A 22,562-nucleotide genomic window follows, 5' to 3' on the forward strand; every position below is an offset into this window, starting at 1 on the left:
TTGCCAAATATGATTTAAGAAAGAGGAGGAGGCGACGTGTTTTCCATATTTGACCCTATAAAAGTACCCTGGGGATGAGTATGACTTGTCTTTCCTCATAAAGCTTCAAGGTAAGTGTGTGTGAGGACAGGGCTCTGTCTGAAGGGCCAGCAGGGATGCCTGGCTGCCCGCATGCATGCCACACATCCTGGCTCCTGCTGCCCCTGGGAGCCCTTCCAGCGAAGCACCAACTTACTCCGCAGCAATTTTAATTAGATGTTTTGGTGTTCCCAGTCACTTCCTGCTTCTCAATTCAGAATCATTCTTGCTACTATTGGGAACTGTTCGCATTTAATCACAGGACATTTGCTCTTTTTCTTAACAGTTCTGACCCACTTCAAGGTTGCATCTCCAAGGTAAGGCACTGGCTTGTTTTTCTCATTCCTTGCAAGGTGTAGGAAACCTTCTGCAGTGGTTTGGAGAATGGTTGAGGGGAAGGGCTACAAAATAAAAGCATTTCAATTTCATGGCTGTTCATGTTTCTCTGAAAAACTCAGAGGGAGACTTTAGAAACTGGTTCTCATTAATCAGTATCTTTTGCAATAAATAAAATGCTTCAGGAGTTTTTAGATACATTGTTTTTTCTATTTCCAGCATTGCAGATTATCTTTTAAATAATTCAATTACAATATGCAACACAGCATTTCACACCATTATTGCTCGTTTACAGAGAAAATGTAAATGTCCTATATTACAACTTTTACCACTGTATATAATATAAAAACCCTTGAGATGCGGTGTTACTGGACTAGTAAAATGAAGTGAATCTTTGACTTGGAAAAGTGGTTGAAATCTGCATGCTGCTTCACACTCTTTAAAATGAACATTTAAAAAAATATATGATACGAAAAATGATTGTGAGCATTTTTAGTAGGACAAAAGATTTTTAAAAAATATTTTTTACTGTGGACCATTTTTAAAGTCTTACTGAATTTGTTACAATATTGCTTCAGTTTCATGCTTTGGGTTTTTGGCCCCGAGGCATTTGGCATCTTAGTTCCCCAACCAGGTATCGAACCTGCATCCCCTGCACTGGACAGTGAAGTCCCAACCACTGCACTGCCAGGAAAGTCTAGACAAAGGATTTTAATTGTGCTATCCAAACCACTGTACTTGAATAGAAAAATATTGAGAAGACTACTCAAGTGCTTTGAGTTTTTCTCAATAAAATATCTTTTTAAAAATTATAAAATAGGTTATATATGATTCTTATTGACAGGATTAATAAATGTTAAAGTGACAAGAGACAGATTTTGAAAAGAAAAAGTTTCCTGAAATTTTTATGAGAATACTAGTAATAAAGCAAGAAAACTTAAGTAATAACTAATGCCTTTGAGAAATACTAAAGACAGGTGAAGAAGCTGAGTTTCTCAAAATTATGGCACAGGAACAAGAGTAGTGGATATAAAAACAGGATATTTTTAACTGAACAATGCAAAACAAAGCTCCTCACATTTATGCTTTCCATTATTATTAGGTGGTCCTAGTAAATTCCAAATCTATAATGAAAAAGTTTTCACCATGCACTAAATAGTTCCTATAACTTTAGCAACATAGTTGTATTGATCTTTTAATTTATAAAGCCAACTCTGATCCCTACCCACACCCAGCATGTGTTCTAAGAGGTGTGAAGGATGCTGTAGAAGGAACATACTCCCAGCCTGCAAAGTCCCTGTAATCTGATTGGAAGACAGGTGAAAGAACTTGAGAAATCCCTGCTGTCATTTTAGGATTGTGTTCTGTATAAGCTGATGATAGGCGCCTTTCTTTTATGGAAAAGAAACAGAGAAAGGAGTTACAATATCGTGTAGAAGATGAGCCAGAACCAACAGTCTCTTGCCAAATAAGTATCTGTCAGCAATGGTACAGAACAGAGACTGACATTTCACCTCCAGCCAAGCCAGGGAGGTAGTCATACCCAACAAGAGGCTAGTGTTCAACTTGTCAAGGAATAAGGTTGGGTTTTTGTTGTGTTTTTTTTAAAACATGAATCTAATGGTCCAGTTTCTGAATTTCTGTAATGTTTTCTTCCTCTGCCAGGCAGGGTCTTTGACTGGGCTGCCATCAATAAACTGCAGCCATGAGTTCAGACCAGGAAATGGCTATTTTTGGGGAGGCTGCTCCTTACCTCCGAAAGTCTGAAAAGGAGCGCATTGAGGCCCAGAATAAGCCTTTTGATGCCAAGACCTCAGTCTTTGTGGCGGACCCTAAGGAGTCCTTTGTGAAAGCAGTCGTGCAGAGCAGAGAAGGGGGGAAGGTGACAGCCAAGACCGAAGCTGGAGCGGTGAGTAGAGCATCTGGAGGGGATGAGATGGGGCTCCACTGCCAGTTAGGGGAGCTGACACTTATTTATTGACCTGGCTTCTCTTGTTTGACTTGACAGACAGTGACTGTGAAAGAAGACCAAGTCTTCCCCATGAACCCTCCCAAGTTTGATAAGATCGAGGACATGGCCATGATGACCCACCTGCACGAGCCCGCTGTGCTGTACAACCTCAAAGAGCGTTATGCAGCCTGGATGATCTACGTGAGTTTGTTCTCATGCCCCTGTTCATGCAGGCGGTTAACATTCTGAAAACCAGTATTAGTGTCCTCATGAAACAATTATATTCCTTTTTTTTATGGTGCAGACTTACTCAGGCCTCTTCTGTGTCACCGTCAACCCCTACAAGTGGCTGCCCGTGTACAATGCAGAGGTGGTGACGGCCTACCGAGGCAAAAAGCGCCAGGAGGCCCCGCCCCACATCTTCTCCATCTCTGACAACGCCTATCAGTTCATGCTGACTGGTACGAGCCTTGGCTATTTTTCATACAAATTATTTCACCATCTATAATCACAAAACGGTGAAGCTAAAACATACAAAGACCCTTAGAAATAACCAAATCCAAATCCAAGCCACTTAGTTGCACACCAAAAGTGAGGAAAGAACAGACACGCATACACTGTCAAGTGGGGAAAAAACCTCGGTTCTCCTGATTCCACCTCCACGACTTTACCAGACCATGCTGCTGCTCCAACCCAATTAAGTTTAATTTGTTTACAGTCTCCTTGCTGAGAAATGCATGGTTCATTTTATATATTCAAGTAATAAAAAAGGTTAAGTTAGAGCTGAATAGTATTGTCTGAACAGAAATGAAAAATATATGTTCAATCAGTTTAGTACCCAAGTTTCTTGTTGATTTTGAATTAGACGGTTTAAGAAGTGTTGTTATGTCTTTAAAGTTATCAGAACCCAATTCAGAGATAGCAGCCTCTCTCTGAATGAAATGGTATTGGGGGACTACAGCATTCAAATGGAAGTTGCTACTGGCCCCTCTCCAAAGGACTTTATTCTGATTAAGGCATCCTCTCTGATCTGTCTTTGACCCAGTGGCCTACTCTGGGAAGCCTGATCAGAGTTAGGGTTGCAGTCTGGGATCTTGCGACAGACAGATGTGTGTTTGTGTGTCTGTGTGAGATTGATCCATTTAGAAACTAAATCTCAATCTTGGCCTAATTAACACTGTTTGGAACTATGAAATACAGTCTGAATCCTTAGTGTACTGTGCATTTCTCAGTTATATGCATTTGTCCATGAAGAGCAGGCCACTGGAGCCTAGAGATAACAACTGTGCCTCTGGAAAGAATTGCTCTTTCCTTTAAACCAGAAGGACACACTTTCTGTGGAGTTCAAGGAGTTTAAAATGTGACAACATTTTAACGTTTCTCTTCCCCAACTTGAGAGATATAACAACATCACATGTACCTTTATAATAATATGCTGAAAGATTCTCCTGAATATGACATTTATACTCAATGCCCTCAATGTTTCCCTGTAGGAAGTTCTGTGTAAGTAACTGGTAGATAAGCTGATTGTCCACTGTTTTTCTTCTAGATCGAGAGAATCAGTCTATCTTGATCACGTATGTATTATTATTCTGACACTCCAATTTTACTTTCACTGGGAAAATTACTAATCAAAGGAATAATTAGTTCATGCCCCCATACTAAAGCAATGGCAAATCAGCCAGGAACTAAATATTGTTATTACTTATTATAGGGTTCGGATTGCATCTGAATGTAAAATAGCAATGTCCCAATTTACATCATTTGCTAGACCAACCTTAAAAGTCCCAGAGCTTTCCAGGGATTAGATGTAGAACGCTATGTCCGCACATGGCCAGAACCCAGTACTGGACAGCAAGCATATACACCTTCTAAAGGTTGGACACTTTGTGAATATTACCAGTGGTTCATTTCAAGGAATGTCTATTCCTTCAAAGACCTAACTTGGGAGTTTCTTTAGTCTAAGGAAGCAAAAGAACGCATGCATTGCTTCAGAGAGTTTTTACTAATCATTTCATTTTCTATATAATGGTTGAGTAGCTGCTTCTTGGACTCCTCAAGCCCTCCTCAGCACATAGAAGAGAGTCTGACACATTTTAAGTGCTCAAGAAACAAGTGCTGCATGATTAATGATTGAATGTCTCAGCTTTTCATCAATGTAAAGCAACAGAAATAATACGAGATAAACACGGGCTGAAGAGAAAAACCTAGGGGGCTCTGACAAAGACATATAAAGACAGGCACATTGGATAGTTAAGGGTGATGAGGGAAGCAGTTCCACTTGTCATAGAGCTTAAATTCTCACATATATTTGATAACTGTTTGACAGCGGAGAATCCGGGGCTGGGAAGACTGTGAACACGAAACGTGTCATCCAGTACTTTGCAACAATTGCAGTCACTGGGGAGAAGAAGAAGGAGGAACCAACTTCAGGCAAAATGCAGGTGGGTCAGGTTGCCAGGTCAGCGTGTGGGCTGTCAGGTGAGAAACTGCCAAGCCCCAGATGTGAGCACTGCTTTTGCCTTGGCAGGGGACTCTGGAGGATCAGATCATCAGTGCCAACCCCCTGCTGGAGGCCTTTGGCAACGCCAAGACCGTGAGGAATGACAACTCCTCTCGCTTTGTAAGTCTCTGGTCACAGAAGGGTGTTCTTTTAGATGCCAGAGAGGGCTGTCTGTGTTATTATTTCAATCTCTTTTACTGTGTGCTTCCAGTTTTATATATAACATCGTCTTTTTCACTTGCAAGGGTAAATTCATCAGGATCCACTTCGGTACCACAGGGAAACTGGCTTCTGCTGATATTGAAACATGTGAGTAACAGGACCTCCTAAGCAGAATCCAGAGTGACAGTGATGGATTGGAGGGACATCTTACAACTCCTGCTGGGCCTGGAGCCTGTGCAACACCACTCACTGCCAAACACGCCCCTGGGAAATGCCAGTCTAACTAGAGCGAATGGTGTGTTTCACCCACTTCAGTCAGGGGCTGCAGAAACTACCAGGAGTTGCTGGGCTTGTCAGAAGGATTCCAGCCTCACAAGACATTTCAAATTTTTCTAAGAAAGGACTAAGATTAGGGGTGCATTAGTTGGGTTTAGTGTATGAGATTTCTTCCTTAGTGTGAACTTGATAAATGTTGCTCTTAGTAATAACCCCCCTGTTATAAAGTGAGCAGAGACCCTGAGGAGGAACAGGTTATCAAGAATCAATTATACCCAAAATGTCAAGGATCCTCTGCATGAGAGGTGAATATGTCTTGAGCCAGAGAACATGAGTTTCCTTCAAGAGGGGTAAGAGTAACCACAGTGGTAAAGACAAAATTATGTGGTACCTCATGGGACCATTCAGCTGAAATCACAAGGGGCCAATGAAATTTTTAGTTACTGACCCCAAGAACCAAAGTCACTTCAAGAACTTTATCAGTTTTCCCTCTAATCCCATGTCCACTTGCCATTGCAGATCTTCTGGAGAAGTCTAGAGTCACTTTCCAGCTGAAGGCAGAAAGAAGCTACCATATTTTTTATCAGATCATGTCTAACAAGAAGCCAGAGCTAATTGGTATGCAAGAACTTAAATGTATTAAGTTAAAAGCTAACATCTTTACTAGTCCCTTCTAATGCAAAACATACACCCTGAATTCTATGTACCCAGAAATGCTCCTCATCACCACCAACCCATATGATTACGCCTTTGTGAGTCAAGGGGAGATCTCAGTCCCTAGCATTGATGACCAAGAAGAGCTGATAGCCACAGATGTAAGTTTCACATGCAGTTTTTAAAATGAGTTGTTATATATGGGAATGACAGTGACAACCCTGCTGTAGGTGTGATTCAGGACACAGTATAAAGTCTCCTGAATAAGTTCGTGTCTTATGTCCTAATTCTGTCCTCTCATCTCTCCTGGCAGAGTGCCATTGAAATCCTGGGCTTCACTTCTGATGAAAGAGTGTCCATCTACAAGCTCACGGGGGCAGTAATGCATTATGGGAACCTGAAATTCAAGCAAAAGCAGCGTGAGGAGCAAGCAGAGCCAGATGGCACTGAAGGTACCAAATGAACCGCCAACTGGGTTAAGCGAGAGAAAATAGGCAACTCCAAACTCATGTCTCCTTTACACCTGAGCATCTGATGGACACACAAACCAAACCCCACATAGCAGTGATTCCCTCCTTACTCTGCCCCTAGGTGTTGTGGGGCCACAGTAGGCCATGCTGGATGTCTGAATTGTGTCTTTGCAGTTGCTGACAAGGCCGCCTACCTCCAGGGTCTGAACTCTGCTGACCTGCTCAAAGCCCTCTGCTACCCCAGAGTCAAGGTCGGCAATGAGTTTGTCACCAAAGGCCAGACTGTGCAGCAGGTAAGGGCACAACCTCTGTGAGTCACATCCTTCCCAGGCCTTCACATCATGCCTTTATTAATGGCCATGATCATTACTTTGTCCATGAAGGTATATAATGCAGTGGGTGCTCTGGCCAAAGCCGTCTATGATAAGATGTTCCTGTGGATGGTCATCCGCATCAACCAGCAGTTGGACACCAAGCAGCCCAGGCAGTACTTCATCGGGGTCTTGGACATTGCTGGCTTTGAGATCTTTGATGTGAGTAAGCAGAAACTTTGCTGGAGGAAAACTTACAAATCTTGCTGCCACAGTAAATGTTTTTTAAAAAAATCCATGAAAATAGCTACACTACAAACTGAACTGACACTTGAAAGGAGATCAAAAGTGCATGAAAGGACATCAGCTTTGGGATAAGATACATGTGGGCTCAAACTGCGCCTCTGTGAACTTAGATAATGAAAATGGTATTGACCCCAAACAGGGTAAATTCACCTAGGACCTGTACAGAAAGCTCCAGATAACACACTTACTTCTGTAAATCTTTTGCCATTACAAGATTTCTGGATTTAAAGACCTAAGCACTGTCCCCCAGCACATAGTTTATCATTTAGTAAATGATAAAGAAGGTGATGAGGGTGACAATGTCAGAAAAGATGGCCACGGGGAAGATAATGACAAATTCAAAGCACAATTCAGAGATCCTCACCTGCCCTCCATGGCCAGTCTGCTGCTGCTGCTGCTGCTGCTAAGTCGCTTCAGTCATGCCCGACTCTGTGCGACCCCATAGACGGCAGCCCACCAGGCTCCACCGTCCCTGGGATTCTCCAGGCAAGAACACTGGAGTGGGTTGCCGTTTCCTTCTCCAATACGGCCAGTCTAGGGGATGGAAATGGCATGGTAAAGACACTCAAATTCATCTGCCTAAGACAGAATACCTCCCACACAGTTTATCCAAGTCTCCTCCCCAACAGCAGTTTCTCAGGTGTGTCTGATCCAGAGGTCCCATCTCCACACCTTTCTCTGAGTGCACTCATAGACACTGGATGAGATTTTCTGGGTTTAGGAACAAAACCATTTTCAGAAATCCTCAACCCAACATGGGAAGAGAGGAATAATCTGGTGCCAAGCAACAATATGAAGAGTAATCCACAAGTTTTCAAATAAGAGTGCAAAGGACAGTGCAAACCTGCAACCTCTTTCCCATTTCCCTCTTACTTCACCCCCTAGAAATCTGTTTCCTGTCTGTAAGGACATGCTTAATCTGGACATTTCATGTAAATGGCATCATAAACTACGTAGAGCTTTGAACCTGGCTTCCTTCGCTCAGCCTAGTATTTGCCAGGTTCACCTGTGTCTCGGAACCTCTTTGACCTCTGTGTATGGGGACATCGCTCTGAGTCAGGTTGTGTTTTCATGCAGGGAGCAGTTAGGCTAACTGTGTAAGAAGAGTCCTTTCGAGGAGAAGCTGTTATCACGAGAAGAATGTTCATTTGTATTTTCTACTTATTTAGTTCAACAGCTTCGAGCAGCTGTGCATCAACTTCACCAATGAGAAACTGCAACAGTTTTTCAACCACCACATGTTCGTGCTGGAGCAGGAGGAGTACAAGAAGGAAGGCATTGAGTGGGAGTTCATTGACTTCGGGATGGACCTGGCCGCCTGCATCGAGCTCATCGAGAAGGTTCGCTTTCCTTTCTCAGACCACAGGTCACCCTGCTGACCCGTATTTAAAAGAAAATCACAAATCTCACTGCACACTCTGGTAAAAGGTTTCTATTGGTAACTAAGATCAGGGAAGGTCCTTTGGCCAACTCTGAGGGAGATGATCTGATGAAAGGAGACTGAGTCTTTCCTAGAGTCCAGAACTCTACCCTTCCTCATAGTCTGATGACAAGTCTGATTCTTAAACCATCTTTCCTTATTAAAGAGCTCTGAGGAGAGCATGATTCACTTATTTCTTTGTCAGTTTTGGAGTCATCACTGCTGGCATTTGAAGGTGGAGTTCCTAGCACTTTAAAGCAGGGGCTCTCAGTTGTGCCAAAGACCCTGCAAGTACTGAGTAAACCTGCACATTCCCCTAAACTCACTCTTAGAAATAGTTTTGGGTAAGGGTGGGGTAGAGCCTTGGAATCTGCATTTTTACCAGGTGTTTCTGACACAACCTATTTGCAAGTCACACTTGGAGAAACATTGCTCCAAGGCTTTGGGGCAAAGACACAAACTCCACCAGAGGTCCTTCCTTATTCATCCTACTCCCCATCATATCCCAGAGCCCAGCACACACCTGGGTGTTGATAGGCACCCAATTAATACTTGCCATTTAACAACTTCTGACCGAAGAAATGAGTTTTCACTAACTGTAAAGAATGATATAATGTATTTACTCAAGTCAGATCAGAATGCTACCCATTATTTCTGCAGGCAGACAATTCAAGTGGCATGTTTCTTTTCATTCTCTCAGCCTATGGGCATCTTCTCCATCCTGGAAGAGGAGTGCATGTTCCCCAAGGCCACAGACACCTCCTTCAAGAACAAGCTTTATGAACAGCATCTTGGAAAGTCCAACAACTTCCAGAAACCCAAACCTGCCAAGGGCAAGGCTGAGGCCCACTTCTCCCTCATTCACTATGCGGGCACTGTGGACTACAACATCACTGGCTGGCTGGACAAGAACAAGGACCCCCTGAATGAGACGGTGGTTGGGCTGTACCAGAAGTCTTCAGTGAAGACTCTGGCTTTCCTGTTCTCTGGCGCGGCATCTGCAGAAGCAGGTAATTACCAACAGAATTCATCTTTATTTAAGGTATAAAACTGAGACAAAGAAAGCCTATACTATGAGTGCCTGTGGTTTCTCTTCCCCTCAGAGGGCGGTGCAAAGAAAGGTGGCAAGAAGAAGGGTTCTTCTTTCCAGACCGTGTCTGCTCTTTTCAGGGTACGAACTCCATTTTCTCTAATTAGATTCCGGAAATTAAATACTAATTTACTGTGTGGGGAAGGGGAAGTAGTCTTGCAAGTATTCTAGAACTGAATGTAACTCAAGAAGACAGGGCAGCAGAGGCAGTAGCACTGAGTCTCTCAGGAAGGTTTGAGGTAACTTGGAAGAGATAGTCAGCAGATAGGAAACACAGGTGCCAGAGGTCAGACTCAGTATAAGATAGTAAAATTTAATATTGGGGCTGGGAAATATAGTCATTCGATACTTAAAAGGTTCTTCTTGGAAAAGCAAATCAGGAGATTTTCTTGAGTTTCTGGGGGCGTCTAACTGAGGTAGAGGCTTAGGTATATCTTGGCACAGAACTAAAATGACTGGATTTTGAAAGGTGAGGATAGAAAAATAGTGGTAGGATTTGGAGGCTGTTCTAAAAGAAGAAAATAAGAAATCAGAAAAGGTGTGCTAAGAAACACCTCTTAAGGAAAATTTATTTATCTTTTCAGAATTCTATCTTTAATAACTGAAGTTTCAGTTATTCTGAAAACTCAGGATTTCCATAGGGTGAATGATCTCTCACACTTGGTAATATGGCTGTCCATTTTCTGCCAATTCCCAGAAGCAGGCATTGTAAGATCCCTTTCTATGAAACCAGCAGGAGAGCACAGCTATGTAATTATAAAGAATAAATGTGTGCTAGAGAAGCAGATACAATTGAAAAGTTGGGAAAAGAAAGAAAGGGGTGAGTTGGAGGAAGACTCTGAATTTGTAAATCAGACTCCATATCTCGGTAAAACATAATGGGTGGAGTACTTACATATGTTAAAATGCCATAAATTTACAACATATACTAGAAAATTCTACAGGAATGAACAACCACTTCAACAGCAAGTTTATAATGCACAAAGATAGGGAAAGTAGAGCTATTTTCAGAGACAACCCTTGGCAAATTCAATCTAGATACTATTCACTGGAATTAAACAAATGTCATGGATGGTGACAATTATGTCTATACATATGAATGCATAAAAATGGTGCATTTTTAACCAGATATGCATATGGGTCCACAGGAGAATCTGAATAAGCTGATGACCAACCTGAGGAGCACTCACCCCCACTTTGTACGCTGCATCATCCCCAATGAAACTAAAACTCCTGGTAAGGCACTTCTGATACCCAGACAAGCTCCAGCGTGACTTCTCAGGAGACTATTCTATGGAAAACATATCTTTTTTCTTTTAGGGGCCATGGAGCACGAGCTGGTCCTGCACCAGCTGAGGTGTAACGGGGTGCTGGAGGGCATCCGTATCTGCAGGAAGGGCTTCCCCAGCAGAATCCTGTACGCAGACTTCAAACAAAGGTCAGACTTTCTCACTGTGAATTATTTTACAAGGTTCTTGTTATTGAATTTTTCAGTGAAATAAGCTTATCCTTTATAACTTCTATTACAACTGGAAAAAGCAACAAATTTAACAAATTCCATATTGATATACCAAAAGTTTGACACCCTTTGAATATACAAAGAATAGATAAAGGGGTAGATATGATTACTTGGTTATGTGTGTTAGACTACCCAGCAGTTCAACTGTTTCTGTAGTAAGGCAGAAAGAGTTCTTGTTGGTGACAACAGCTATATCACTTATTTGTTTGGCTCAAACAGATACAAGGTTTTAAATGCAAGTGCAATCCCTGAAGGACAATTCATTGACAGCAAGAAGGCTTCTGAGAAACTCCTTGCATCCATTGATGTTGATCACACCCAGTATAAATTTGGTCACACCAAGGTAATAGTCTCTAAGGCCCACCTGGCACTATGTCTGTCCCTTTGGAGTCTGTATAAAGTTTCTGATCTGCAACTCTGGCCATGCACAGGTCTTTTTCAAAGCTGGTCTTCTGGGGCTCCTAGAGGAGATGCGAGATGAAAAGCTGGCCCAGCTGATTACCCGAACCCAGGCCAGATGCAGAGGGTTCTTGGCAAGAGTGGAGTACCAGAAGATGGTGGAGAGGAGGTACTATATGGGAAACTTTCTAACCCTATCAGCCTATGACCTGTAATTCTGTTTCCTGATATACCTGACTTTGAACATTTCTGCTCCTATCACAGAGAATCCATCTTCTGCATCCAGTACAATGTCCGTGCTTTCATGAACGTCAAGCACTGGCCCTGGATGAAGCTGTATTTCAAGATCAAGCCCCTCCTCAAGAGTGCAGAGACAGAGAAGGAAATGGCCAACATGAAGGAAGAATTTGAGAAGACCAAAGAAGAGCTGGCTAAGTCAGAAGCAAAAAGGAAAGAACTTGAAGAGAAAATGGTGACTCTGACACAAGAGAAAAATGACCTGCAGCTCCAGGTTCAGTCTGTGAGTATCAGAATCCATTGTCTACTATCTGATGCTAAAATTCCAATTCAGCAGCTGCTAGGGGAGAGTCTAGATGGCACCTTATTGAGGGACTGATCACCAGTCTTTCCTAATTCCCATCCTCAAAGTGTTCCATAAAATTTCATATGCAGTACTATGAACAGCTCTGTCAGAGGATTCCATGCTGTTGAGAAGAGATTAATAAGAGTGATTTTCCTTTGCCCCTGGTGTTTTTCCTAGCAGAATACGGGCAGGAAATAAAGTGATCTTTGCTCCCTAAGATTCTCCCCACTGAAAAATGCAAATAAGAACAGTGAAGAAAGAACAATATAGACAGTGAAGAGGGTGGAGACTTTATGATGAAAATGTACCAATTGGAAACCAATATTGTGAATTTTTAAATCTGTGGCCCCCTGGCAACTTCCCTCTCAACTATCTCTTTAGGAACCCTCCAATACCTGAAAAAATAAGATCATTGCCAAGATAATGGCAGTACTTTCTATAAATAGTGTCCATTAGGCAAAGCATGAGCTAATGCTCTTGTTCTGATGTCCTAAGAAATCTCCAGAGGCTTGAGAAGAGATATTTGGTGAACACCACTGTCTATCCCATTTCTGTGACCCAAATGACAAGAAAATTTCAGCTGCCACCAATGAAATCAACAACAGAAATGTTAAAAGTTACTCTCTAGTTCTCTGAATTCAGAAGGGAATCTACATTGCTTCTAGGGAGTGCACAGGTTTTAGACACATAACTAGAAAAAATAAAAGTGAATTATAAATACTTGGGTTGGCACTGTGACTTCCCTTGTGGTTTATGGAGTCCAAGGTTTTTCAAACTGAGGACAAATTTATCATACCTTCAAAAATCAAGGAATAACTACATGGGAATTAACTCCTCCCAGTATAATATGCTCCAACCATTTCTTTTTTTTTTTTTTTTTCATTTACTAAACCTTTCTGGAAAACAATACTAAATAAAGACAGCTAACTGAAATTATGGGAATCAGGTTTGGGCTTCCCTGGTGGCTCAGCTGGTAAAGAATCTGACTGCAAACATGGGTTATCATGTAGGGGAGTAAAAAAATTTCATTGACCCTCTTAGGGTTCCTTGGCTAGGTCTGAAAATTAAACTGACAAAGATAGATTGATAGGAGAAAAACATACAAACTTTATTTTTATGTATATATGTAAGCCTTCACAAGAGACTGAAAACCCAAAGAAGTGACCAGAACGTGAAGCTTTTATACCTTTGAGACAAAGAAATGATAAATACGTGAAGAACTGACAAGACAAGGGGGCCTGGACTGGGGTAATAAGTGATGAAGAAACAGAAAGATAAGAGTTAGTTTAACAAAATTTGTTTATACAGCCTTCTCAGCCCTAAATTCCCCATCTCTTGTAATAAGAATGCCTTCTTCCCTCCCAGTACAGAGAGGGGAACTTCCACGTAGAAGGTTAATGACTTGTTTCAGGGAAAAGGGGCAAGAGGAATAGTTCAGAGTGGTCTTCCTATTTCTGCTCTTTTCTCAAACTCCTTTAGCTTAAGATATTCATTGTGCCAAGGTAACATATTTTGGGTAGTGTATCCTGAAACTCATCATTAGTAAGTTTATTTTATTATAATTTCACCAGGAATTGTAACTTAAATTCCTTTTAAAAAATCTCCAGTGCCTTAAATACCCAATAAATATTTCCTAAATGATGGAAAACTAGTAAAAATTAACCTAAAGCTTTAAAGTACAATTTACTTATTTGGTTTCAATCCTTATAAAATCTGAAAAGGTCCACAGAACAAGACCTAAAAGTGTCTACCATCCCTTCTCAGGAAGCTGATGCCTTGGCTGATGCAGAGGAAAGATGTGACCAGCTGATTAAAACCAAAATCCAGCTGGAGGCTAAGATCAAGGAGGTGACTGAGAGAGCTGAGGATGAGGAGGAGATCAATGCTGAGCTGACGGCCAAGAAGAGGAAACTGGAGGACGAATGTTCGGAACTGAAGAAAGACATAGATGACCTTGAACTGACACTGGCCAAGGTTGAGAAGGAGAAACATGCCACAGAGAATAAGGTATGAAATACACTTCTACACAGCATATAGAGACTCTGCCATCTAATTAGGCTGCTTTGCAGCAGAGATAATCTCTTTCTTAACCTTTCTAGGTGAAAAACCTCACAGAAGAGATGGCAGGTCTTGATGAAAACATCGCCAAGCTGACCAAGGAGAAGAAGGCCCTCCAGGAGGCCCACCAGCAGACCCTGGATGACCTGCAGGCAGAAGAGGACAAAGTCAACACTCTGACCAAAGCTAAGACCAAGCTAGAGCAGCAAGTGGACGATGTAAGTCTATGACTGTCAAGGAAATTTTCTTTGAAAGTAGCTAAGCAATTCTTTGACTCAACATTATTTACATTCAGCTTGAGGGGTCCTTGGAGCAAGAAAAGAAACTTCGCATGGACCTAGAGAGAGCCAAGAGGAAACTGGAAGGTGATTTAAAACTGGCCCAAGAATCCACAATGGATATAGAAAATGATAAGCAGCAACTGGATGAGAAACTCAAAAAGTGAGTATGAGAGAATACGATTGTAACCTGCTCATTGTCTGGATCTCAAAAATATTACTTCACGGCACACAGAAAAAAAAATAACATCTCTGACTTTTGATTTAATGAAAATGGTACATTTCTGACTTGTAAAACACCCACTTAGCACTTCCTCATCACCAGCCACACAAAAATGTTCAGTTACACATAGAAAAGAAGACTGGCAAGAGGACACAGCGTGAGCTAACATGCTGCTCTCCTAACAGGAAGGAGTTTGAAATGAGCAATCTGCAAAGCAAGATTGAAGATGAACAGGCCCTCGCAATGCAGTTGCAAAAGAAGATCAAGGAGTTACAGGTAAGTCCATGGTTTCCATCAGTCTCATGCAACATGACAAAATTACCAACTCAAAGGAGCTCACAATGAGCTTCTCCCCACCGCCAGGCCCGCATCGAGGAGCTGGAGGAGGAGATCGAGGCCGAGCGCGCCTCCCGCGCCAAAGCAGAGAAGCAGCGCTCAGACCTCTCTCGGGAACTGGAGGAGATCAGCGAGCGGCTGGAAGAAGCCGGAGGGGCCACTTCCGCCCAGATTGAGATGAACAAGAAGCGCGAGGCCGAGTTCCAGAAGATGCGCCGGGACCTGGAGGAGGCCACGCTGCAGCACGAGGCCACGGCGGCCGCTCTTCGCAAGAAGCACGCGGACAGTGTGGCCGAGCTGGGGGAGCAGATCGACAACCTGCAGAGGGTCAAGCAGAAGCTGGAGAAGGAGAAGAGCGAGATGAAGATGGAGATCGACGACCTGGCCAGCAACATGGAGACTGTCTCCAAAGCCAAGGTACAATCATGATTTAAGTCTTAAAAGAGATTTCTGTGGGACAGGTGAGAGCGAGCCTTTCAGGAATCACTAGCAATTGGCAGGATGAGACTATGACCAGAGGCTAGTGGCAGGAAGGGGTAACCCCAGTGTGATGGGGCTGAATGTTCCCTCTTAGATGAGACTAGCTGTATCCCAAGACTGTGCATCCTGAAAACTCAAGTTCCTTCCAATAAAAAATACAATTCAATGGTATACTTTGAAATTTTAAAAACACCTCACCTTGAGTAGGCTCTTTGTTTTCCCCTTAAGCACAAATACATAATTTCTCAAAAAAAAATTTCATGAGCTGAATCATTGACTATCACTATTCTCATATCACAGATAAGCCAGCTGAGTAAAGGTTTGAGTCAGAAGACAATTTCATGGCAGTAGGTTTAGACTGTTACCTTATGACTCTTTCCCTCACAGTCTAAGGCCTCAGTTGGTTTTGTTTGTAAAGATAACTTATTCTCAAAGGAAATGAGTACAGCAGCTCCTATGGAATCCTGGGATTACTACAGATTTCCATGATCCAAATACTTGAGATGATGCCATCTACCACTTTTTGAATGCAGGGAAACCTCGAAAAGATGTGCCGCACTCTAGAGGATCAACTGAGTGAACTTAAGACAAAGGAGGATGAGCAGCAGCGGCTGATCAATGACCTGACGACTCAGAGAGCGCGTCTGCAGACAGAATCAGGTGGGCATCTACCAGTCCTGACTTTGAATGACCAGTTTACCTTGGATTCTCAACTGGCTGATAAACCCTGCACTGAGTTACTTGAGGTCATGGGAGGTGCTGCTAATATGAACACCTTAGCTACCACTGGCTTGGATATGTATTCACCAATGCAATGGACATGAACTTGGACAAACTTTGGGAGATTGTGAGGGACAGGGAGGCCTGGCATGCTGCAATCCACAGGGTCATAAAGAGTCAGACATGACTGAGCAACTGAACAACAACAACAGTATTTACTTTCATGTTTCAAAATGCCTCCACACATTAATTACTTTTTTACCCTCATTAGTCTGTGTAATGTTATCCCCATTTTAACGATGTCAGATTATGATAGCAGAGAAATGACCTGTCCAAGAATGCTTACTCCAGTCTTTTCCCTGAAGTCTTGACAATTTCTGGTAACACCACAGTTAAGTAGGGAACTATTCAGGACCACAGTCTAACCAGGAGCGTGCAAGTGAGGTTCAAAGAGTTCTGATTATTCAAACTGGAGAGTCTCTGCATTTACTCCTCCCTGTATATACCAACTTGTCCAACTTTCTACCGAAGTTCTGCCTCCCCAAGTGAGAGGTAACGAGATGGAAATTGCTTTATGGGTCATTTGAACCAGTAAAGCAATGGGTAGATCAAATTGTTGGAGAACCACTTTTACTCTTTCATATTCATTCAAATATTGTTCTTTCTAGAACAAAACTCAAGTAAGGTTTTTATTACTGTTATACAGGTGGTAAATACATTTCATGAAAAGAAAAAATTGTCTTCTCAAAGAATCAAAATGCCCCTTGTAGTTTCTTTTCTTCATTACATGTTTGCTCCTGGTAATCTAGTGGTATGAAAAAAATTGGAAGTTGTGCTTCTTATTAAATGTTAAAGAGCTAAGGCTTCCAGGTTATCAGTTCAAAAATGGTGCTGAAAGTGTTTTCCCTCTTTTTAACATAATACATTTGACCCTTGAACAACATGGGTTTGAAGAGTGTGGGTCCACTTATACGTGAATTATTTTCAATAAAAATGTACTATAATACTAGGTGATCCACAGTTGGTTGAGTTCATGGGTGTGGACAGAGAGGGCTGACTGTAAAGTTATAAATGGATTTTTAACTGCTCAAAGGGTTGAAATCCCTTGGCTGTTCAAGGGTCAACTGTTTGGTGTATTTTCAAATTATGATGCTTAAAGAATGGGAGACAAACTTAAATGACACTTAGTTTAGGAACTGATTTGTTATCCACAAACCAACTCATTCTTGGGGTGGAAGGACACTTGACTGTCTCAATATAAAAATTCTTCTAGGATTTTTCTTTGAACATCAGTTCAAAGGGTGCTGCTCAAAGTCTCCTACATCCCACAGAATAAATTCTGTTTCAGTCAAGTTTCAATGGAAGGTAAACTAGTACAACACCATTGCCATAGACAAAAAACACTGGAATGCTTTTTGTTAGTCTGATTTATATTTCTTTTCACATATTTCTTCATCAATTTCTACTGTGATCAAACAATTTTAAATATATCCTGAAATCTTTTATGTTGCTCAGAAGAGTGTAATCTGCCTTAAAGTCTTCCCTACTTTTCATTTTTCACATGGATGTGCTCACCAGGATTGAAGTAGAAATTAGTGGTTTGCTGTAATCTGCACTCTGCATCATGTTTCAACCCTAGCTCCCTTTCCCCCGCTCCAGTTTGTAACTTAAGAGTTTTAATTTCCAAAGTAAGGTTGAGTTTTCTGGTTCTTGGTCTTTATAGGTGAATTCTCACGCCAGCTAGATGAAAAGGATGCACTAGTTTCTCAGCTCTCGAGGGGCAAACAAGCATTCACACAACAGATTGAAGAACTGAAAAGGCAGCTGGAAGAGGAGATAAAGGTTAGCCCTACTTATTACTGTTGTAGTTTCTGTCATTACACTTGCTTTTAAGGTTGTTTTCTGCTTACTTCTACAGATTTTCTTCTGGTGGCCTACAGGAGCTTAGGGACTAAATATCACTTTATTTATTTATTTATTTTTATCAGAGCATCTCTGCTGTTTTATTTATTTTTTTCATTTATTTTTATTAGTTGGATGCTAATTACTTTACAATATTGTAGTGGTTTTTGCCATACGTTGACATGAATCAGCCATGGATTTACATGTGTTCCCCATCCTGAACCCCGCTCCCACCTCCCTCCCCATCCCATCCCTCTGGGTCATCCCAGTGCACCAGCCCTAAGCACCTGTCTCATTAAACATCACTTTAAAGATGATAAAATTAAGTCACCAATTGCTATGTTCTCAGGCCAAGAGTGCCCTGGCCCATGCCCTGCAGTCAGCCCGTCACGACTGTGACCTGCTGCGGGAACAGTATGAGGAGGAGCAGGAGGGTAAGGCCGAGCTGCAGAGGGCAATGTCCAAGGCCAACAGCGAGGTGGCCCAGTGGAGGACCAAGTATGAGACAGATGCCATCCAACGCACGGAGGAGCTGGAGGAGGCCAAGTATGTTCTAGACTTACTTAAAATGGAAATAGAGATAACAATCAAAGTGCACCTGATATTAAGTAACACATGAACAAATGCCCATTGCTCCCCAAACAAAAACTTAGGAATAGATCATGCATGATATAAACTTAAGCAAGTAAAACAAATACTCTAGGTTATCTAGGAAAAGAAATTAAGTTAGAGGGTAGAAGGAAGAAGGACATGGGCAACAGGAAGCTGAATGATTATTTTTTAAAAAGGAAACTTTTGATGTCATCATTCCTACACAAGTGTATATAGAGTAAGAGTCAATTGTACGGTCTTGAGCTTTTCCTCCTTCTTAGTCACTAATGGAAAAATTGATCCAAAGTGATAGGTATGTAAGAGAAAAAAACATCTGGCTTTAAACCACAGCTCCTCCTTTGAGATGTAAAAGTACAGCTACTTGTAGAGGGAAAAAGAAATCTATTGTTAAAGATTAAAAAGGAGACATTAAATTCTGCAATCAGAAAGAAAACATTTTTATATAAAGATTTAAATGCAATCAAAAGTTCAAGACTGACCTTAACAGGGAGAATCTTATTCTACAAAAAGTTTAAGGAAGGGACCTGCTTATTCAAGAGAAAACTTAAGCAGAGATCTAGTCATTTATTCTGTGAATACTGTACAGCCAGACAGGAATGATAACATTTTAGTGGATGCCTTAGAAGAGTATCTGTGTGAGCATTTATTGCACATTTTAGGAAGAAGCTGGCCCAGCGTCTGCAGGATGCTGAGGAACACGTAGAAGCTGTGAACGCCAAATGCGCCTCCCTTGAGAAGACCAAGCAGCGGCTCCAGAATGAGGTTGAGGACCTCATGGTTGACGTGGAGAGGACAAATGCTGCCTGTGCAGCCCTGGACAAAAAGCAAAGGAACTTTGACAAGGTAACTTCTGCACCAATTTCTGCCTCAGCATTGATGTGTGACTGAGGGCAGCTGGTCACCTTCCGTGTGCCTGTTCAAACCATCCAAGGGCTGAGCTTAGCAGCTCCTGCCATAAGTAGGTGGGGAGGAGGGGGGACTCCTATGGTTTCTACTCTTCTCATTCATAATTATTTTTCAGTCCCCGACCATCTCAACTCTGTTTGAAAGCTGCCAGAAAAAATGGTTTCATCCCATCCAACCTTCTCCACCAAACTTCTTGACCATTCCTTGCCCCTCAGATCCTATCAGAATGGAAACAGAAGTATGAAGAAACTCATGCTGAACTTGAAGCCTCCCAGAAGGAGTCTCGCTCCCTTAGCACAGAGCTGTTCAAGATCAAGAATGCCTATGAGGAGTCCTTAGACCAACTGGAAACCTTGAAGCGGGAAAATAAGAACTTGCAACGTGAGTACACCTTACCTTTTCTTCAACAAAGAACTTGAAAGAATGTTTTCCTCACTGAATGAATTTTTAAATTTTTTTCACCAACAGAGGAGATCTCTGACCTCACAGAGCAGATCGCAGAAGGAGGGAAACGTATCCATGAACTGGAGAAAGTAAAGAAGCAAGTGGAACAAGAGAAGTCTGAAATTCAGGCTGCTTTAGAGGAGGCAGAGGTACACATTTTACTGTAGACTCTAAAACCATTTTGAGAGCAACTGAGATCAAATACATGCAAGAACAGGTGAATCAAGAGAAAAGAAAAATAATTTCTACTCTGTAATAATAAATATGAGGATGGAAAATTGACCATGCATACAACAAGCATAACTGGACATCAGAAACTATGCGCTAGACACTGAGAAAACAAAGATGAGGTCAGGGCCCTGAACTCCAGGGCATGAGCTAGCTGGGAAGATAGAATTATATAAAACCAACAACTCCACAATCCAGAAATTTCTGTAACAGTGGAATAAAGATGCATTATGGTAGCACAAAGGTAGGAGCTAGTTCCTATCTCCAGAATACTAAACACTTCCATTCCCTGCTAACGTCACCCCCTTGCTGTTGTTAAGGCATCTCTTGAACATGAAGAGGGAAAGATCCTGCGCATCCAGCTGGAGCTGAACCAGGTCAAGTCTGAAATTGACAGGAAAATTGCTGAAAAGGATGAGGAAATTGACCAGCTGAAGAGGAACCACATTAGAGTCGTGGAGTCCATGCAGAGCACATTGGATGCTGAGATCAGGAGCAGGAATGACGCCATCAGGCTCAAGAAGAAGATGGAAGGAGACCTCAATGAAATGGAGATCCAGCTGAACCACGCCAACCGCATGGCTGCTGAGGCCCTGAAGAACTACAGGAACACCCAAGCCATCCTCAAGGTAAATGGGTTCAGGAGATGGTCCCAGTGCAGGTGGGTGACTGCAGCCCTGAGAACAAGGTGTCTCAATGATCGTTCATTCCACAGGATACCCAGCTCCACCTGGATGATGCTCTGCGGGGCCAGGAGGACCTGAAGGAGCAGCTGGCCATGGTGGAGCGCAGAGCCAACCTGCTGCAGGCTGAGATCGAGGAGCTGAGGGCCACCCTGGAGCAGACAGAGAGGAGTAGGAAGATGGCGGAGCAGGAGCTCCTGGATGCCAGTGAGCGCGTCCAGCTTCTGCACACCCAGGTGGGCATAACAGAACAGCAAAAGATACTGGAAGTGAAAATCTTGCTCTAATCTCCGTATTATTTAAAAATTTATTCACAGTGTTATATGGGGGGTTGAAGTTTAAAATATGTAATATTTTTGAATTAACAAATATTTTTATTAATACGAACTATGACGTTCAGAGTTGACTGTCTTGTAAAAATATATGGAACAAGAAGGGATACTAATTAGTTACCTTAATTAATTAGCTTGTGGGTTCATTAGAACATTGGACACCCTGATTTTGCTCTCGTGTATTAATATTTCTAAATTTGGCATTTTAACCAGAACACCAGCCTGATCAACACCAAGAAGAAGCTAGAGACAGACATCACTCAAATCCAGGGAGAGATGGAGGACATTATCCAGGAAGCTCGCAACGCTGAAGAGAAGGCCAAGAAGGCCATCACTGATGTGAGCAGAGGGTCATGCCAGGTCGTCAAGCTAGAATTTTTATGGCCTGTCAGCTCTCAACTGGTTTTGTATTACTGTTAATCAGGCGGCCATGATGGCTGAGGAGCTGAAGAAGGAGCAGGACACCAGCGCCCACCTGGAGCGGATGAAGAAGAACCTGGAGCAGACGGTGAAGGACCTGCAGCACCGCTTGGACGAGGCTGAGCAGCTGGCCCTGAAGGGCGGGAAGAAGCAGATCCAGAAGCTGGAGGCCAGGGTGGGTCTTCTGATCAGCCTATTCCCATCTCATTCTAATCTAATGCATGATTTTTTTTTTTTTAGAACCTCACACTGTTAGATGATGTGGGGCATACAAAGATTCAGAAGAGATATTCTTTGTGAGAGCTTATAAAGGGGGTGACTAGACTAGGGCATCGTATACTACATATAAAGCAGAGTAAAAGCAGCATTATGGTTCATCTGAAGAAGAAATCCACTGAGTGAATGGACCACAGTGAACATCTCTAAAATACTCATCTTCTTGCAGGTACGTGAACTGGAAGCAGAAGTTGAGAGTGAACAGAAACGCAATGTTGAAACTGTCAAGGGTCTGCGCAAACATGAGAGAAGAGTGAAGGAGCTCAGTTACCAGGTAAGGAAAATACCCTGTCTCTGTTTTCCCCTCGGCTATAAGGGATCAAAAACCAAATAAACAACAAAATGGGATGGTATCTGTGCTTTCAAGAAACTCACTCTTGAAAATATTTCAGACTGAGGAGGACCGCAAGAACATTCTCAGGCTCCAGGATCTGGTGGATAAACTGCAAGCAAAGGTGAAATCTTACAAGAGACAAGCTGAGGAAGCGGTGAGTTCAGACCCCCTCAGGGTGATGGGGCTGCCTCCTGTTCTCAGATATATTCAAGCCAATTTAGTTCAAGGGGTGAAAGAAATAAGGGTAAAATAAGGAAGGATCAATGAAAGAT

General features: G+C 42.3%; 1 protein-coding gene and 1 long non-coding RNA gene across 3 annotated transcripts in view; one reads left to right on the plus strand and one right to left on the minus strand.

Moving 5' to 3' along the window:
- LOC122445150 overlaps positions 1-22,562 on the minus strand; it is a 154,201-nt gene that overhangs the window by 90,104 nt on the left and 41,535 nt on the right. The gene's annotated exons all lie outside the window — the stretch shown is intronic.
- Positions 1-22,562, plus strand: part of LOC122445049 (myosin-1) — a 24,879-nt gene continuing 2,317 nt past the window's right edge. For both annotated transcript variants that reach the window (XM_043474039.1, XM_043474043.1), the window contains exons 1-39: positions 1-110; positions 365-395; positions 2,080-2,323; positions 2,423-2,566; positions 2,670-2,826; positions 3,915-3,942; positions 4,695-4,809; positions 4,896-4,988; positions 5,114-5,177; positions 5,826-5,924; positions 6,018-6,121; positions 6,274-6,412; positions 6,605-6,723; positions 6,814-6,963; positions 8,217-8,387; positions 9,168-9,477; positions 9,571-9,638; positions 10,706-10,793; positions 10,878-10,995; positions 11,296-11,419; positions 11,508-11,644; positions 11,740-11,995; positions 13,823-14,065; positions 14,158-14,334; positions 14,412-14,557; positions 14,803-14,893; positions 14,981-15,370; positions 15,967-16,093; positions 17,877-17,995; positions 18,405-18,601; positions 19,327-19,510; positions 19,789-19,954; positions 20,042-20,166; positions 20,566-20,874; positions 20,961-21,164; positions 21,474-21,599; positions 21,685-21,855; positions 22,126-22,230; positions 22,349-22,444. In XM_043474039.1, the coding sequence (XP_043329974.1) occupies positions 2,120-2,323; positions 2,423-2,566; positions 2,670-2,826; positions 3,915-3,942; positions 4,695-4,809; positions 4,896-4,988; positions 5,114-5,177; positions 5,826-5,924; positions 6,018-6,121; positions 6,274-6,412; positions 6,605-6,723; positions 6,814-6,963; positions 8,217-8,387; positions 9,168-9,477; positions 9,571-9,638; positions 10,706-10,793; positions 10,878-10,995; positions 11,296-11,419; positions 11,508-11,644; positions 11,740-11,995; positions 13,823-14,065; positions 14,158-14,334; positions 14,412-14,557; positions 14,803-14,893; positions 14,981-15,370; positions 15,967-16,093; positions 17,877-17,995; positions 18,405-18,601; positions 19,327-19,510; positions 19,789-19,954; positions 20,042-20,166; positions 20,566-20,874; positions 20,961-21,164; positions 21,474-21,599; positions 21,685-21,855; positions 22,126-22,230; positions 22,349-22,444 (5,664 nt within the window). In that variant the 5' untranslated portion in view covers positions 1-110; positions 365-395; positions 2,080-2,119. The remainder of the gene's footprint in view (positions 111-364; positions 396-2,079; positions 2,324-2,422; positions 2,567-2,669; positions 2,827-3,914; positions 3,943-4,694; positions 4,810-4,895; positions 4,989-5,113; positions 5,178-5,825; positions 5,925-6,017; positions 6,122-6,273; positions 6,413-6,604; positions 6,724-6,813; positions 6,964-8,216; positions 8,388-9,167; positions 9,478-9,570; positions 9,639-10,705; positions 10,794-10,877; positions 10,996-11,295; positions 11,420-11,507; positions 11,645-11,739; positions 11,996-13,822; positions 14,066-14,157; positions 14,335-14,411; positions 14,558-14,802; positions 14,894-14,980; positions 15,371-15,966; positions 16,094-17,876; positions 17,996-18,404; positions 18,602-19,326; positions 19,511-19,788; positions 19,955-20,041; positions 20,167-20,565; positions 20,875-20,960; positions 21,165-21,473; positions 21,600-21,684; positions 21,856-22,125; positions 22,231-22,348; positions 22,445-22,562) is intronic.

The sequence above is a fragment of the Cervus canadensis genome, chromosome 1 (genome assembly GCF_019320065.1).
Source record: "Cervus canadensis isolate Bull #8, Minnesota chromosome 1, ASM1932006v1, whole genome shotgun sequence".
Lineage (NCBI taxonomy): Eukaryota > Metazoa > Chordata > Mammalia > Artiodactyla > Cervidae > Cervus > Cervus canadensis.